At 40.4% G+C, this 18323-nt stretch overlaps 1 protein-coding gene across 7 annotated transcripts in view; it reads left to right on the top strand.

Moving 5' to 3' along the window:
- Positions 1–18323, top strand: part of LOC138700219 (protein split ends-like) — a 457327-nt gene that overhangs the window by 411737 nt on the left and 27267 nt on the right. For all 7 annotated transcript variants that reach the window (XM_069826680.1, XM_069826678.1, XM_069826677.1 and 4 more), the window contains 2 exons: positions 2100–2348; positions 5754–17490. In XM_069826680.1, the coding sequence (XP_069682781.1) occupies positions 2100–2348; positions 5754–17490 (11986 nt within the window). The remainder of the gene's footprint in view (positions 1–2099; positions 2349–5753; positions 17491–18323) is intronic.

Raw genomic sequence — 18323 nt, 5'->3', positions numbered from 1 at the left:
TATCTTTTAAAGATATTGCAAATACAGTACTTATAATTTAATCTTTCGTTGTGTTGCAGCTCCTTCTGAACCTTCACTTACCTCCTTAAACATATTCTTTCCTCATGATATTCATCTTTTCCAACTTTGTATTCGTAAAATCTGTAATACATCTTTTTGGATAATTTTCTTCCATCTTACTCATGACCTTGAGATCGTCTCAACCCTACTCTTTCCTACCTCTCCCCAGACTGATGTTGTCGACCCTACATTCCATCTCTGATCTAGTAAACCGAAATATATTTTTGTATTGTTGTGTGCTACAACTTAGATCGGATGACTTGCTGAACGGAGGACTACTATGTTCGACTCCCATTAGGTACCATACTCAAACTTATCAGGATTTCTGACACCACCATTTTGTATAATGGGGGGAAAAAAAGAAACAATTATACTGAATGAGCTAGTTCTCTCAGGATATTATAGGAAAACTACTTGGTTTCTCAACTCATGTTTAAGATTGAATTAATTATGAACAAAACTATATTTGATTTATTAAATTTACAAACTAACATGATGGATTAGTTACATGATATATCCCTAGACGGAACTGATGCCATCACAATCTATTTCCTTGCTTCGGCATCTTTCTCCACTGACTATCCCCTCGTTCTCCAACAAAACGCTTTTTATGTTCTCTTACCGGCTTCCTGGGCGTGGCATCATCCATGGTACCCAGCAGGTGAGATGGGCTTTAGGGCCTTTTTCTGTTACACATACTTTAGGATGCCATCTTAATCATCTGTTAGAATTAAATCAATTCTGTGCAATATGGTAATAAGTCGCTTTGTAGGGACTACGCGTAAGAAAAGAGTTTGAACAATGTGTGTTTTAATTTAACCAATTAAAATGCATGATTAATTTCACTGGACCATTGTGATTAGTCCAGCTGTGACTCATGGTGCAAGAATACTTTCATCGCAGTTGGTGATCGAAAGCATGCGCGACATAGCTTTTATTGAGTCATCAGTTTGCTGCTCTCTTGGTGCTCAGGAGAGAAACACTGGTTAAGCACATACTTCGCAAGCTGGGACTGCTTGCATTTCTTGCTTAATATAAATACGATGGATTCATCTTTCGTGAAACTTTTCCTGGATTGTCTCCAAATTAATTCCCAAATGGAAATCATGCTACAGGGCTTGCTTAAGCCCTGGGGCATAACAGTATCATATTTCGGCATGGGAGGTCTTACGATGAAAGAGTAATGGAACGGAGAATAATTCTCTCCAGCACTGGGATTTGAACCCGGGTTTTCAGCTCTTCGTGCTGATGCTTTATCCACTAAGCCACACCGGATACCCATCCCAGTGTCGGACAAGATCGTCTCAGTTTAAGTTCCAACTCTTGGGTTCCCTCTAGTGGCCGCCCTCTGCACTACATCATAGATGTCTATGAACGTAGGACTGAAGTCCACACATGTGCTGAGGTGCACTCGTTATGAGTGATTAGTTGCCCGGGATCCGACGGAATAAGCGCCATCTTAAATCACGAAGTGATATACGCATATCATGTATATTATTTTAATGTACTGAAGTACATATGATATTTCCATGCAGATATTCTGCGTCATCATACGATGAAAGAGTAATGGAACGGAGAAAAATTCTCTCCGGCACCGGGATTTGAACCCGGGTTTTCAGCTCTACGTGGCTTAGTGGATAAAGCATCAGCACTTAGAGCTGAAAACCCGGGTTCAAATCCCGGTGCCGGAGAGAATTTTTCTCCGTTCTATTACTCTTTCATTGTATGATGACGCAGAATATCTGCATGGAAATATCATATGTACTTCGGTACATTAAAATAATATATATGGGAGATCTTACTAGTGCAGCTCGCACCTGCAACATTACATCAAAATAGAGATATCTTTGAGAGAAAAATGTATTGTTCGATTTATTTTTATTAAAGTATGTAATATTTTTTCTCTACTTCATAAACACTCGGAATTCTTCTGATTTAGTAATGAGTGAATTATTATATCTCCATATTTATGTATCTGTGTGCTGTAACAGATATATAGTTGCTATGTATTAATCTGTTTATTACATTATTAATTGCAGCAGTCGCGAGGTTCAGGCTGGGAGGTTCGAAACAACAGTAGTAGTTCCAGGAGCTCGGTTCACAAGGTATGAAGCACAGCCGCGTCCACGTGCTGCATCATACAATCGCACAGCAAACTGCAGCACAAGCACACCAGTGCCAGCTGCTGTTGGAACCACCGTGGGGCAGGGACGGGCAGGAGCCCGCACACAGCGGACTGGACAGCGGTATGAGTACTATGACACCGAGTATCCTGATAGAAGATACAGGTTGGTCATTAATAGATCCTTAATCTATTTTGGCATTTAGCAAACAGTTTGAAAGAGATGATTGAACTCTCAGATACTACCATCCAGCTTCTGCACTGAACATTAAACACAATCTTTTAGCATAAAATCCTTGGTTTTGCAAATTATTGTGCTAGTATTAACAGTCATATCCCTTTTTTTAATACTTAGTAGTAGTCATTTGCAAGAAAGATGTATGTATCTAATACCTACCCATTTAACTTTACGTGATTGGGGTTCTGTATATTGCGTATAGATGGCAGGACTGTGACCCCTTTTCTAGTTGCACACCACTTTGGCGGGCCATGCTGTACATGATGTGTACTAACAAGGGAAGGGTTTCGGCTCGAACAGGAATTTTTGGTTAAAAATGTGTACAGAGACTTACCTCACAATGGTGATGAAGACCCTAAAAGCATTCATTTGTGTAACTCTCCGTTTGGTTGGTATTGGTCAATACATTTCTTTAAAAATGTACGTGAGGATTCTCTATGAAATGCCTGAAACAGCATGGAGCAGAGCAGTAAGCACAACACGCAGAAGCAACACCAGAACAATCTTCTGAACCACACTCCAGTGCTCAAAAATCAAATGCTACCTGAATTACATTTTTGAAATCCGAGACTTGTTCAGGATTCACGTAACCAGTTGACTGCCAGGAATACTGAAGCATAGGGCGGTATACTGGAGCAGACAACTGGTTATGAATAACAGAGTGCATTTTCATTATAAACACTCGATTTCCCAAGTTAAGTTCTGGATTCTCAGCAAGAGTCCTTATGCAATCTGTTATCCTCCGAGCATATATTTTGTATTGTCTAAGGAAATAGATATCCAGAGGCTGGATATATTTAGTTTTTTTAGGTGGAATGATCATACATTCCATGTCCTAGGCTTTGAATGATTAATTTACTAAGGTTGTGTCCTTGTGCATATTCAATGACTCCCACAACAGTCTATATTTTTGATTAGCTGCAATATTTTCAGACAGAACATTGGAGAAAATGTTCTTAAATGGGCTTCAGACATTTTACCACTCTCACTAGTTTCTAGACTAAGGTAGGTAAGGTGTCCCATCCCCTTAACTTGTGCAGTGCTCTCCCCACCCCTCAACTTGTACAGTGCTCTAACAGACAAACCACACATTACACAAACGAATGCTTTTGGGAGCTTTACAGAAATGTAAAGATGGGCCTGTATACAAATTTTGGATACGAAATTCCTGTTCGAACCGAAATTCTTCCCTTGTAAGATAAGTTTGCAAGAAACAAAATTCAAGAATTAATTAATTCAACCAGTAGAAGATTAATTTAATTCATCATGTGTTATGCTCATAATGACTTCTGCGCAATTTTATCAATACTTATGAATTAAAGTTATATTTCATTTATATATTAGCTACTTCTTTTATAAACTTACATTCTCTAGTTGGAATAGTAACATTTGAAAATGTAAATTAACCCTTCGCAATCCTGAAATATAAAGCGGCTGATAGTGCGACTATTTTATCAAAAGTACTTTATTTAGGTTTTACCGTGGACAAATATTTAATTCGAAAAAGACAATCTGAATCAACTTCTGGGTTAGATGACAGCAGTGCTAATTGAAATAATGTGAGCGAAAATTCCCTCCATGGTTCACAAAAACGTACTATGTTTCGTAAATATAGTAATGAATATTTGTAATATGGTTTAACGTGGCGTGGAGATGAATATGAACAAAATCCCGAGTGTCTTATATGTCTTTTTTTTAGATTGCGTGTTAACATCTACCTATTTACAACACTAGATGTTGGACACCACATAGAAATTATCAATTTTTTTTTTCTGGCGGAATGTATTGGAACGGCATTCTGACACCTTTTTATTGCACTTTTCATCATGGAACCGAAATATTGTGTGAATAACTATGTTTTAATATAATTTTTCTTTTAATTCTGCTTAGACCTCAAAAGCCTTAGTTGGACGAAAAGGAGGTTAAAGTGACAAAATTTCCGTGCAGTGAACAGTAATCATCTCCCTGTCAGCTATAAAATATTCTACACAGAGTTCAACCACCTTTTTTTCCAGAAGAAAAGCACTGCTTGTTATTGTTATATTATTATTTTTAATGAAAACAAGTAAGTGTGTTGCGATATTGTGGACTTCCAGTTAAGTGTGACGTCAATCAAAAAAGGTGGGAACCACTGGCCTAACTTATAGTTGTCTCTTGTTTATATATATATATATATATATATATATATATCAGCAAGACCCAGTTCAATTTTGTTTTATTCTGTGACATTATTTTATTTATTGGTTTGATTAGCTCATATCTTGTTTCCACAATAAAATTCTCTTCTTCTTACACTCTTCCTCCTCCTCCTCCTCCTCCTCCTCCTCCTCCTCCTCCTCCTCCTTTTGTCATTGTTCTCAGTTTTCTTCGAAAAACAAGATAAGGCACCAATATCTGTTTCAGTTTCATTTCGTCTGTTCAGAGATGTCTTGATTTATGTACTTGTTTAATTTTAGTGTTACTTGTTGGGTGATTTTATGTTCTCCTCTCCTTTTCCCATTAAAATTGTGCTAAGTCTTTACTTAAAATTTATGAGTGCTGTAGGTTATGCTTGAATGAAGTGTGCAATATTGCTTCAGCCACCACCAGGCTTTTTTTTAATTTGATTAATGATCATCTCTGACTAAATTAATTATGTGCAATTGACTTGATATTGTTTCTAGTAACTGATTTTATACGTGGAATAGTTGTAGACTACCTTAAGAGTTATTCTGATAGTTTTCTAAGACACTCTTCATGTAGGTAATACATATATAACTGACTTATCAGTTTTTTCACTGGCAATTGTGATTATATAAAATGCACGAGTTGGATCTGGTCGTATACAGATTCATAGGTGAGCAGCATTGTTCTCGTGTAGTTATGTATTAATGACTACAATCAGTAATAATTATATTATTAAGCAGACCTTTAAATTTAATGTAGTCGGTCCTAAACTGTGAACTAGTAAACTAATTTATGCTCAGTTTAGATGATAATAAAGCATGCTTAACCCGTACTATGTACCTAATGAACTCAGCTCAGTTCATTAGATAGAAATAGTAGAAAGTTGTTCTGGAAATATGAGTACTAACAGTGTCTAATACACCGTTTTTGCAAACTCTCTTTTTCATGTAAGATAATTATTATTACTGAAAATGTCTTGTTATTTGTGCAATTCATTGAATTGCTTGCAGATATGTCAGTAAAGTTATGTTTAAAAGTGAATGATTTCATGGAGTTTCAGTGGCAAAGAATGGAATTACCCATATTACAAGGAAATATATATTAATAAATATTGTTATTGTTAAACTTACATTGTAGTTTTGAAACTGAAACTTAATATGTTGGTAGGAACTACGATGAATTCAGCCAGGGCAGCGCAGCAAGCCATGATGACTCTTACGAACAAGAGCTTCGTGACTATGGATATTGTCAGCGTGAACGTGGTGACAGCAGTCCATCCCCTGGAGCATGTGAAAGTGAGACCTCATCTGTTCGCCGGAGTGTTGCTGTGGTGACAGCACGGCCTGCTAAGAGCTGCAGTCCAGGGGACAAGGCTCCTTGCAGTGAAGATGATCCAGCTTACAAGCGTCATTCCTTGCAGAGTGTTGTTGTGAGCAGTGACGTGGGTGCTCCATCTCAGTTGCCCCCTCCACCTAGTTCTGTGCAGCACCCACTTGACATCCGCCATCTGCAAAAGGAACGAGTTCATATTCAGAATTTGTTAGAGCAGTTGGAAAGCTCAGGTGATGACGATGGTGGCATGTCAAGTTCGGCACCGAAGAAACGGTTAAAGCTTGCAAGTGACGATTGTGGTGAACCCCCTCCTTCTTTACCAATGTGTGCGGTTGGACCAGGTGGAATAGACATGTGCTATGAAAATCACGGTGATGTAGGTGCACCATCATTAGTAGTGACAACTCATAATCACAGGAAGAGTGTGTCGGAAGTGCGGAGATTGTCGGATGTTAGTGGAAAACATTGTAGTCGAAGACTGAGTACAGATAGTACATCAAAACATGGTGGGGGTGGGAGGGACGTACGTGAAACTTCTGCAGACCGTCTTGTGTCAGTGCAGTCATATTCTCCTCATCCTGTGTGCAAACGTCGTAAAACAGGTAGTAGTACTAGTGAAAGTGAGGACCGTGTTAGTTGTCGCAGTGGTAAGCACTCTCATCACCATCACCATCATCAGCATGGAGAACCTGCTAGCAGCACCTTAACCGTCAGTGGAGGGGAGAGTGTGGATGGAAGTCGACCAGGTACGCCTCTGTGTGATGAGAGGCCTGAAAACCTGCTACCACCCACTGAGCCCCGTCGTTTTCCCCGTGATAGACTTGCTACGGAAGGACCTCTGTCACTACCCTTACCCAGGTTTGCAGCGCAGGTTCTCTCTTCTACTCCTCGTTTGTCTGTGTCTGTATCTGGAATGACTCCATCCACCAGTAAAGCTCCGCCTGTGTCGTCACCTCCTGCTGCTATTACTTCTCCACGACCCGCACCTTCGCATTCGCAGCCTATAATACATCAACCCCCTCCCAGTCCTATACCCGCACCACCTCCTGCATCACCTCCACCACGACCAGCATCGCTCCCCTCGTCATCATCATCCGATTCTGAACTTTCGCCACCCTCACCCACGCTCGAGGAAATCGAGGAACGCATTCGCTCCTTGGACGAGAAATATGAGAAGTGGTCGGGTTCACGAGCATTGAGTGCAGCAGGAGGTGACGCACTTGCTAAGTTAGATGCATCAGCCAGTGAACGTTTCAGATTCCGCCATAAGTTACTTGATTTAGATTTAAATGAATTACAGCCATCAGACATTGTGAAATCGGTACTTGCAAAGAGAAGTGTGTTTGACGAGGACTCAAAAAGACTTGAAAACTTCAGTGACAAATATGAGCCTCGAGAGTTTATACCCTACACGCGCACACCAGGTTGTTTTCAAGGTTTGCGTATTAAGACCGAGTGTATGAGGGAATTCCCTTGTTCTACACCAACTAAACCTGTGGCTCCAGCTACTCCTGTTGCTGGTACTCCAGGTGCTTCTGGAATAACAGGGAAAGTGGGATCGTTTCCCAATCCTTCCACACCTCAGCTGCCCAGCAGATTAATGGGGACTCCTTCCCCATTGCACTCCCCCTCTCATCCTCTCCCAAAGTCACCATATTCAGCAGGCACTCCTACCACTCCTACACCACTGAAGTCACACATTTCTCTGTCTCCAGTAGGAATCACTCCATTACATCCACAGTGTGGCCCTAAACTGCAGCAGCAGCAATCTGTACCAAAGACTCCAAGCACTGGACTACCAGCTGCTGCTAAGGGACTTCAGTATCCCTTCCCTAGCCATCCACCAGTTTTACCAACAACTACAGTAGCCACTACAACAGCCACTACTATTGCAGCATTGGTGTCTGTATCAAGTGTAGGAGTGAAACCTAGTTTGTCGGTAACTGTGCCAACTTCGGCCACAGGTCCTGTTCTTTCGCCCGAGGTAACAAGAACTTGTGTAGCTAAACCAGTTGGGCAGTTGACTAATACCACCCCGTACTCAACAGAAGTGTCGCGATCCTCTGTGCTGAGACCATCGGTGACGGTTCTCACCACAGCTACCGGTACTAAACCCACACCAGAAGTTATGAGTAGGGTTCCCTTGAAACTTATTTCTTCTGCACCCACCCCTTCTTCGACTGTAAGTGGAAGAGTTCCATCACCTGGTGTGTTGCGATTACCAACATGTGTTAAGCCCTCCACGTCAACGGTTACATCTACAACAGTGAGCATGGTAGTTGCTCCAGAAACAATGAGGACATCTACTATCAGTGTGAAAAGTTCCAGTGGTACTGTGATGTCATCACCTGAAGTTACAAGGTTCCAGCCATCTGTGACATACACATCAACACGGGTCTCATCAACAGTAATACCTTCACAACCAACACCAAAGGTTTCATCTACAATGGCATCATCTGCTCCTGCTGCGTTGAGAGTTTCCACTACTACAACTAAAACAGGATCAAATGTTCCATTACCCACAACTACTGTTGTAATGTCTACCAGTTCATCACTGCAGACATCACCTTCAAAATCTTCAAAACTAGTGGAACAGTCACCAAAGATAATTAAGGAGCATAGTCCTGTTCTAGTAAGAACAGATACTCCTCAGTCTAGCAACATTCCTTCAGTTAAATCACCAAATGAAATGGCTATTGCATCATCATGTAGTCCGAGAGTCGTCATCGTCCCAGTTTCTGTCACTAACGGATGTGCACCTACTGTGACAACAGTGGTTGCTTCTAGCACTGCAACAACCACAGTATTAACCATGACCATGGCATCTACAGTTGCCACTTCTACGACATTCACAACGTCAATGTCAACTCCTACAACGAATTCCTCCTCAGAAACCACAAAATCTAACCTGAAGTCGAAACAGTGTACAACAACAAAGAAGGAACAACCTTCACAGTCCCAACCTCCACCTAAAGATAAGCAATGTGATACTAGCAAGCAATCAAGTAATGTAAAAAAAGAGTCTCTTTTATCATTAGCAGGAAGTTCAGTGAATTCCACCAAAAAAGATAAAGATGGGACTACTAGGGATCAGGATGTGAAGAACAGTACAAGTAGCGCCCATAAGTCCAAAACAGCAGGACATATGGAAGAGAAGAGAGATAGGAAAGAAAATGCTGCTTCAATTTGCATCAGAAGGGACAGTGAGAAGGATGGGGAACCTGGAGACAGACAACGGGAAAGATCAGAAAGCACAGAGAAAGATAAAAGGAAAGATAGGGACTCTGTGGAATGTATAGAGAGAGACAGAAGGAAAGACAGCCATTCAACGGATACGGAAAAGGAAAGGAGGAAGGACAGTGTAGATAGTTTAGAAAAGGAGAGAAGAAAAGAAGAATGCACAGACAGTTTGGATAGGAGAAAGGAATTCGTAGAAAGCTCTGATAAAGATAGATGGAAAGATGGTCATATAGAGAATGTTGACAAGAATAAATGGAAAGACAGAGACGAAAATCTGGATAAAGATAGACGGAAGGAGAACCATATGGCTGAAAAGGAATTTGAGTCAGTGGTCGACATTGAGAAAAGAATGGAAAATTCAGAGAAACGCAGCAAAGAACGTAAAAAAGAACGTGGAAGCAGTAGTGGCTCACCAGCAAGCATAGGCTGTAAGCGACGTGTGAGTTCCCAAGATAGTGTGGATAGTGTACCTGATGATGCCAAGCGTCTCAAGTTGGAGCATCGCAAAATAGCAGAGCGGCGTGATTCCAAGGATAGTGGGCGGAGCAGCAGTAGCAGTAAACGCAGCAGCAGTGAACGTCCACGAAGCCATGGTAGTGCTAGCGCCAACACTGATACTAAGAGCTTTGCAAAACTCCTGGAAGATAAAATTCGAGAAGACAACAAACGTCAGCAAAGCAAGGATGATCCTGATCGTAAGAAGGATGTTAAACTTCAGGAAAGTTGTGACAAACATAAACCTAAAGATAAGCAAAAGAAAAAGAGCAAATCAGACCGGGACAGTCCAAAAGAAGTTAGAGAATTCAGTATCAAATCTACCAAAGATCCAACACTCGACAAAGAGTTGTCTCCTAAATCTAATAAAAAGAAGGATGACAGTGATGCTGAAGACAAAGATGAAAGCAAACATAAACATGCTAAAAGAGAGTTGAAGGAAAAGAAGAAACAAATGAAAGATGAATTTGGAAGTAGTGAATTTCTTGATGACAAAGGTCGGGCAGCAAAGAAGGACAGAGATAAAAGAAATAGCAGTGAGCGAAGGAAGGAGGAGAATGCCAACAAAGAAGATCAGAAATTTATGGCACAGAAGAAGGAAGGTAAGCCTCAAAAAAAGGAATTCAGTAATTCAGATTCAGATAGTGAAGATGGTAGTGGTGATGGTCCCAAAAAACATTCCATATTTGATATCGTTGATGATGGTCCAGCATACATCTCCATGTATGACAAAGTGAAAGCTCGTTCTACTAAAAATATGCAAAAACAAGAAGAGGAACGACGTCAAGAAATGATGAGAGAGAAATTTGACTTGCTCAAGAAAAAACGAGCAAAACGGGAAGAGAAGAAGAGATCTACATCTTGGGACGAAGACTCAGATTCAGACAATGAGCATGGTAGCAAGTGCAAAAGGCATGTGAAGCAGTTGATCAGCAGTTCTGATGATGATGATGGTCGTTCACGATATGAAGGCGATGAGCCAAAGTTAAACAAAAGTAGACCTGTTGTAAGAATTAAGAAAGAAGATATTTGTACAGGAAAATCTGATTCTGATTCAGACATTCTAGGTAGATCTGGTAGAGATGTGCGTAGAACAGCTGGGAAACAGGATGGAAGCGAAGATGATGATAACTCTATTCGAACCAAACATCTCACAGCAGTTGGAAAGAAAGGAAACCGTTCCAAACTAGTTTCAGATACATCAGAGGATGATAATACAATGGCCAGGTTTAAATCAAATGCACATAAAATGTCTGATACATATTCAGCTGATAGTGATGCTGATCAAGGCTTTGCAGACTCAGATGAAAAACTTCCTACCTCGAAAAAGTCTTCTATGAAGAATAATAGAATGGGTAAAAATGTATTGGATTCCTCAAATGATGAAAGTAGTAAGAAACTGATCTCAGATTTAACTAAAACTAGTACTGACAAACAAATAAGCTTGAAAAAGGCTGGAAACAAAAACAAATTCAATAAAAATATGCCTGATTCTTCTGACGAGGAATATAACAGGAAATTCATATGTGAAATGGAAAAAAATGATGATTATTCTGATGAAAAACTGGCTAGCTTAAAGAAATCATTTGTTAAGAACAGAGTGGCCAAAGACTCATTGGATTCATCAGATGATGAGAGTTCAAGGAAGTTGTCTGATGTCTTGAAGGGAGATCTATATGGAAATGATAAACAATCGAGTATAAAAAAGACTAATGTTAAAAATAAGTCCAAAATTCCTGTGGATTCGTCAGATGATGAAAATGTGAAAAAGTTGTCAACTGTTCCAAAAAGTGATATATTTGGTGAGGAAAAACAGGCATTATTCAGGAAATCTGTCTTAAAGAACAAAACAGCCAAAAGTTTTTCAGATATTTCTGTGGAAGAGACTACTAAGAAATTCCTTTCCGATACTGAAAAGACAGATATTTTTGGAGATAGTGTACAAGTGGAGAAGTGCACTAGTACACAGTTGAAAACAACCATAGCCTTGAGCAATTCTTCGGACTGTGAGGCAAATGCATCAACACCTCCACCTCAACTTGACAAGAAACCATCTTTTCATGGAAATTCTATTGATAAGGGAACTGAAATTACTCGAAAGAAGTCACACAAGAAAAAACAAAAACGCCAGAAGAACTCACAATCCAGTGAAGATGGTCTTGTTAAAATGGTATCTACAGATTCTGACTTGGCAATGGATAAACCAGAAGCTGAGGATGGCAAGCCGAAAGCAGATGGAGAAAGAAAGAAGCATAAACGTGAAAGACGAAAATCAACCCATAGTAAGAGTGTAGATAGTGAGGATGGGAAGCCAACCAAGGTTCGTAAGAAAAAAGTTCCAAAACCAGAACTTGGAGTACTGAAACCAGAGAGTAGTTTAAAGCGTGATGAAAAGATGGAGGATATTTTTGGTCCATTGTCAGATGACTCTGAGAATGGCCATGTGAAGACCTCCATGACTCCCAATAATGGAAATAGTAATCGCATGTTTGACAAACTTTCTGCTAAATGGCAAGTTTCTGTGGTATATGGCTCTGATTCAGATTCAAATGCATCACTTCTTGGTCCTCGCATTGAATGTTACCCGCCATCAGCTGCAATTATGTCACGTCCTATTGAAAAGGAGCGCAAAAGACGTGATAAGAAGAAACGAGACAAGAAGGCTAGCAGTGTGGACTTGGCAGAAGCAGGAAGGGCACTAGAGGCCAAACTCCTAGGTTCTGATGAATTCTCGGATCAAGCCCTACCCAAAACCATTTTGCCATCAAATAAAATAGAAAAGCATGAAGATAGTACTCCCAAAGAAGAAACGGGAAATAATGATGCTGATGTATTTAGATTCACAGATGGAGATGAAAGTTTGGAAGCTGCTACAGCATTATTACTTGAGAAGGCAAAAGAAAAGAAGAAGAAACGTAAGAAGTCAAAAGAAGAAAAACAAAGTAGAAGAGAACATCATCACCATCATCATCATGACAAGTCAAAGTCGTCACCTGAAAGAAAGTTGAGTATAACAAGTTCTCTGGAGGACAGTAAACCATCACCGTTACTGTCACCTTCATTGCCTAGCTTGGAGATGCCATTGAGCCCTACTATAAATAAATCTGGTCCAAATCTTAATACAGGCGATGCGCTTTCATTGTCACCTCCACATCACGATTCTGTTATTGCTCCAGTGACAACAATTGCGTCAACAACTACAAAAGTCATTGAAAAGAAGAAACCAGATAAATTCATACCAGGCTTTGGAACGGAAATAGACGACATTATTCATGAAACAGCAGTGAAAAGTATTTCAGAATTTGAAGAACCTAAGCCAAAAGTAGAGCTTCTTGTTAAGGAAGAAACCAGTAACAAAACAGAGCAAGGTTTGCCCAAAAGTGATGATGATGTGTTAGGTAATGAAGAAGAGAAGCCACGAGCTGTTATATCTCAGGAAGAAACAGAAGATGCAGTGGCAGCATTACTAGGTGAATCATTTGGGGCAGATTTTACTCCTTCAGATTGTTACGTGGGTGAAGGTAACGGGAGCCCACACACAACTACACATGCAGGCAACGAACCTGCTCTGCCTACAGATGAAGAAGAAGAGACACGCAAGGCTATAGAGGCTATTGATATGAAGCCTGACACACCTCAGTCTGAGTCTGATCTGCAGATTGATACAGACACAGATGGTGATCCGGAACCAACTTATTCTGGTTTACGATTCAGTGGAGATGATCAGTCTCCGAGAACACCTGATGGAATCGATTTCTCAAGACCTCCAAAAACTCCTGATCTTCCATCTTCGTACTATAGACAACAACAGAGTACAAAACATTATGAACAGGATTCTTCGTTAGCTAAACAAACCTTGCAGTCAGATCAAGTATCACAATCATCACCGTCCATTACCAAACAGTTATCACCTCCAAGTGAATCTGTGGATGCTCCTGAGATCATAAAACCAGTGGAGTCTCATGAATGTGAAGAGAACCAATCTGTTGAAGTTCCGTCAAGTTCAGATTCAGCAACACTGCCTGAAAAACCAGAGTCTGACGATCAGACTAAGCCTGAAGCTGAAACAGAAAATATTCCTCTTTCCAGTGAAACTGCTGAAAATAATGATGAACAGCAAGAAGAGAAAAGTTTGATTCCAAAAATTCATGTCACAGCAGAGAATGATGAAGCTGAGAAGCAGGAAGCCATTGCAGTGTCACCTTGTGTGGCTTACGAATGTAAAGACAGTGATGAAATTAAAGAAGAAACGCAGGTAACTTCTCCTACTTCTAAATTAAGAGACGAGGATGTCGAAGATGAGAATAATACCCATTTGGATGACACTCACACAGATTCTGAAGTGAAAGAGGAAGAAATTACAGAAGAAAGCCATAGCAATCCTAAAATTGAGGAAGAACAGCAGGCAACACATGTAGAAACTTCTGCTCCAGGCATGAACCCACCACTAACTCCTTGTCAAAGTCCCACTCTGTCGAAAACAAGCCCTGATCATTCAACATCCAACGAAATCGAAACAGAGCCACCAAACACTGCAATGAAAGATGTGAATGTTCCTGTAAAGGAGGAAGATAAAACTGAGGATGCTAGCAGAGATTTCAGACCTTATCAATTTGAAAACGAAGTCACTAGCAAGGAGATGCAGCACAGTGTGCAAGTAGGAGATGCTGTCTACAAGTCCAAGGATTCTGACATCACCACATTCAAAGGCACTGAAAGTGGAACTAATCTGGATAGGAATTACATTTCTTCAGCAAAGGAAGACAGTGGTTTTGTTTCTGTGATCAAGGAAGAACACGCCAGTGATATTGCTAGAGAATCTGACTTCTCTGAACCAGAAACAGACATGAAAGCTGACAATGACTTTGTGGCTAACCTGCTTGCTTCAGATTCAATGACTCAGGATGACAACAGCAGACCTGCTCTGGAGACTGATGCAGATCGCAGTTATAGTCCATTCAAGGAGAGAGAGATAGAAGTTGTATCTGTAATCAAAGAACCTGAACATGGTTTTAAGAAAGAGGAAGAACAGGATCCATTTGCTTCTCCAAGACCAGAATCCCCGTCAAAGGAGAACTATGAAGCTTTACCTTCTAATAAGGATAATATACTGGATAGCAAAAATGATCTCAGTGATGAAATTAAAGCCGACTCAGATTTCTGGTCTGCAAAGGATGTTAACATTGATTCAGTTATTAGAAAAGTAGACGCATTGTGTTCAGGTGATGAAATGAGTCCCCAGAGAGATATATCAGAAAACGTTAATGAAAATGATAATAAACTTTGGTTTGATCAATTCAAGGAGAAATCTATAGAACTTACAGTTCCAGAAGAGGTCAAAAAGGAATCTGAGATCGTAGAGCAAACGCCTGCAAAAATACAATCGGTCGAAGTAGAAGTTAAAGAGGAAGAAAAATCCAGTGAGAAAGATGAAAACGAAATGAAGGAAAAGGATCCTCTCATAACATGTGAAGAACAGGAGAAAGAAGATTCATTCAAGTCACCTCCGAAAGAATTGGATAGCAGCGTAACACTCTCAATATCACTTGAAAGTAAGGAAGAACCAGTCATGTCTGCATCATCACCAGAGAGGGAACCAATGACATCATCTCCAGAAGAAGAAACACAAGATAGAGGCACTGAAGTACAAAGCCCAGTGAGTGGACAGACTACACCACGATCTTCTGGTCGAGGTGGAAGAGGTGGAATGCGTGGCAAGACACAGACTCGAATATCTGGTGTTACTACTCGAAGATCGAGGCTTGCTGGACAGAAACAGGTGACTGAAAATATTACCACTGCCCCAGTTTCTCCCAGGAGAGGTGGAAGAAGAAGCAGAGGTACTGGTAATAAAGCATCACTACATGATCATTCAACTTCTCCAGCCAACAAGAAACTTACAACTGATGTGTATGAATTCCGTGATGATTCTGAGGATGAAAGCAGCAGTAATGGAGAGAAGGGCAGACCACGTCTGATACTTACCATAAAGAGCCCTCAAGCTAGTAGTGGTGGGAAAGATGTTCAGGTTGCTACTAAAACAGCACCGGCAGCAGTACCAGTTGTTGAAACAAGAGAGGAATTCCCATCTCCAGCTACTCGAAAATCAAGACGTCTGCAAGAACGAGATGGATCTCGAAGTACTGTAGATGATGTAATAGAAGATGTTGTACGCAGTGCTGGAAAAGTTACTCGATCTGCAACAGCTGCTGCAGCTGCAGCAGCGGCTGTAACTGTAACTGGAACTGGCCTAGGATTAAGACCAAGACGTTCAACAAGGCAGAACATGAGCACTCAAAGAACTGCACTCGTGGTACCTGAACAACCAAGAAAATCACCACGAGGCAGCAAAAAGCAACAAACTCAGCAAAGAAGGTTGTCAGAAAATCATGATGAATCAAGTGAAGAGAAGAAGAAAATGGATGATGAGACAACGGTAAGCAAGCTTCATGAATCTTCTGAAACTGATAAGGAAGCAGAAGGCTGCAACAAATCACCAGATTCTCCTGGAGCTGCTAAGAAGACGAATCAGTCTGAAAAAGATGATTTAGATTCTTCAGTAGTAACTAAATCTGCTAATTCTCATCCTGGTGGAGATGATGATGAACCCACGACACTGATAGACCCTGTGACTGGACTTCTAATACCAATGCGGGAATCAGAAGAGGGCCAATATATACCAGTTACAACAGCGTCTATCATCATCCCCACTACAACACCCCAAATTTCCACTGGGTCATTGTCAGAATCTCAGGAATTACCTATTAGTATAGCAGAGCCAGATAAAGCAAGGGCACAACCTCACAACCTACCCACTGTACCTGTCACATCGGCAAGTTTCCAGCAGCCTTCTACGGAAACACCACCTGTAAGTGCAGCACAGCAAACTCATGTGCCAGTCATATTAAATACTGTGCCAAAACCAGTGATAACGACAGCAATCACTACCCAACCTACTCCTGTAGTGGGCCTAGTAAGATCATTAGCTTTATGCAAGCCTGTTGTTCAGACGTCCAGCACTAAAACTGTGCCAACTACTTTGAAAGCTCATGTTCTTCAGCAGACAACTAAAATTGTTCCACCACAGACAGTAAGTACAGGAAGTAAAGTCGTACAGCCAGTCTTGCAACCTCCGCCACCTTCTGGTACTTCTATAGTGCCATCTTCTGTTCTACCTCAATCTTCAGCAATGAAGGTGCATACAATTGCTCAGCCGGTTATCAAGAACCAAGGTATACCAACTACAGCAACAGTAGCACACCCTAAAACACGAGAAGGTATTCTCCATCAGTCACAGTCACATTCGTCTCCTTTGTCTGTGAGTAAAAGTATTCAGTCAACAGTTCCCATCAATCCTAAAGCACATTTATTACAAGCAGTGACAGGAGCTAAATCTTCTGGAGGACAGACAGTTGTGGTGGCTCCAGGAGCTCCTGGACAGGCTCAGATACCGGTTGTTAGTAAGATACACCATATTAGTGGCCCTCCACCTCCACAGCCCCAGCAGATAGCAGTTAATATGAAGGCTACATCCACAGCAGCTATGACACCTAAAGCTCACTTACTACAAGCTGCTGCAGGTGGTGCACCTAAGACTGGACCCAACTTTGTACCACAACAGAAGGCATCTCATTCGACTCTGATGAATGTAGGAGCAAGTAAAGTGCCCACATCTAGTCCACCGCAACCTCCAAAGGCACATCATGGACCAGCACAACAGCAGCCCATCTTGACTGGGGCAGTTGCCAGTCCGCCATTGAAAGCACCGCATCTGTCCAGTCAGCAGCCTGTTGTGACAGGAGCCAGCAGTTCCCGTGCTGCTGTGCCCAAGTCTCAGGTCAGTTTCCTTTGGGATTGTAGCTTCACGATGTCATTCACCATTTTTACACATTGCATGTAATTTTTTATTGGAATAGTTGACAGTATTTGTAAGTTTCATTTTCCATCTCAATAGAATTTTGAATCAACATTAAGACATTATATTTAAAGATAAAACACACATGTTGGGTCAGTTATACAGTGTTCATAGATTTGATAAGAAACATTAAAGATTATATTATATTACAGTTATATGAACACTAATAAATATAATATAATTATTAAAGAAATTATTAATAGTCTCCTTTAAGCCAAGCTACAATGCTGTTTCATCACCTGAACCATCCGTCGTAGTAAATAGTCACTGAAGATGGAGAAGCATCTCCGAAACATGTCTGACTTAATAATTTCTTTAATAATTATATTATATTTATTAGTGTTCATATAACTGTAATATATAATCTTTAATGTTTCTTATTAAGACATTATACTTGAAGCAAGTAAAGATATGTTTGAAAATAAATCCCGAAAAGACGAAGTATATGATTATGTCTCGTGACCAGAACATAGTACGAAATGGAAATATAAAAAGTGGGAATATATCATTTGAAGTGGCGAAAAAATAAAAATACCTTGGAGCAGCAGTAACAAATATAAATTACATTCGGGAGGAAATTAAACACAAAATAAATATGGGAACTACTTGTTATTATGCAGTTGAGAAGCTTTTGTGAAAACAGCTGAATGTTAGAATTTATAAAGCAGTTACATTACCAGTTGTTCTGTATTATTGTGAAAATTAGACTCTCACTTTAAGAGAGGAACAGAGGCTAAGGGTGTTTGAGAATAAGA

Source organism: Periplaneta americana, chromosome 5 (assembly GCF_040183065.1).
Source record: "Periplaneta americana isolate PAMFEO1 chromosome 5, P.americana_PAMFEO1_priV1, whole genome shotgun sequence".
In the NCBI taxonomy this organism is placed as follows: domain Eukaryota; kingdom Metazoa; phylum Arthropoda; class Insecta; order Blattodea; family Blattidae; genus Periplaneta; species Periplaneta americana.
The sequence above is the reverse complement of the archived record's forward strand: the minus strand, read 5'-3'. Positions and strand labels throughout refer to the sequence as shown.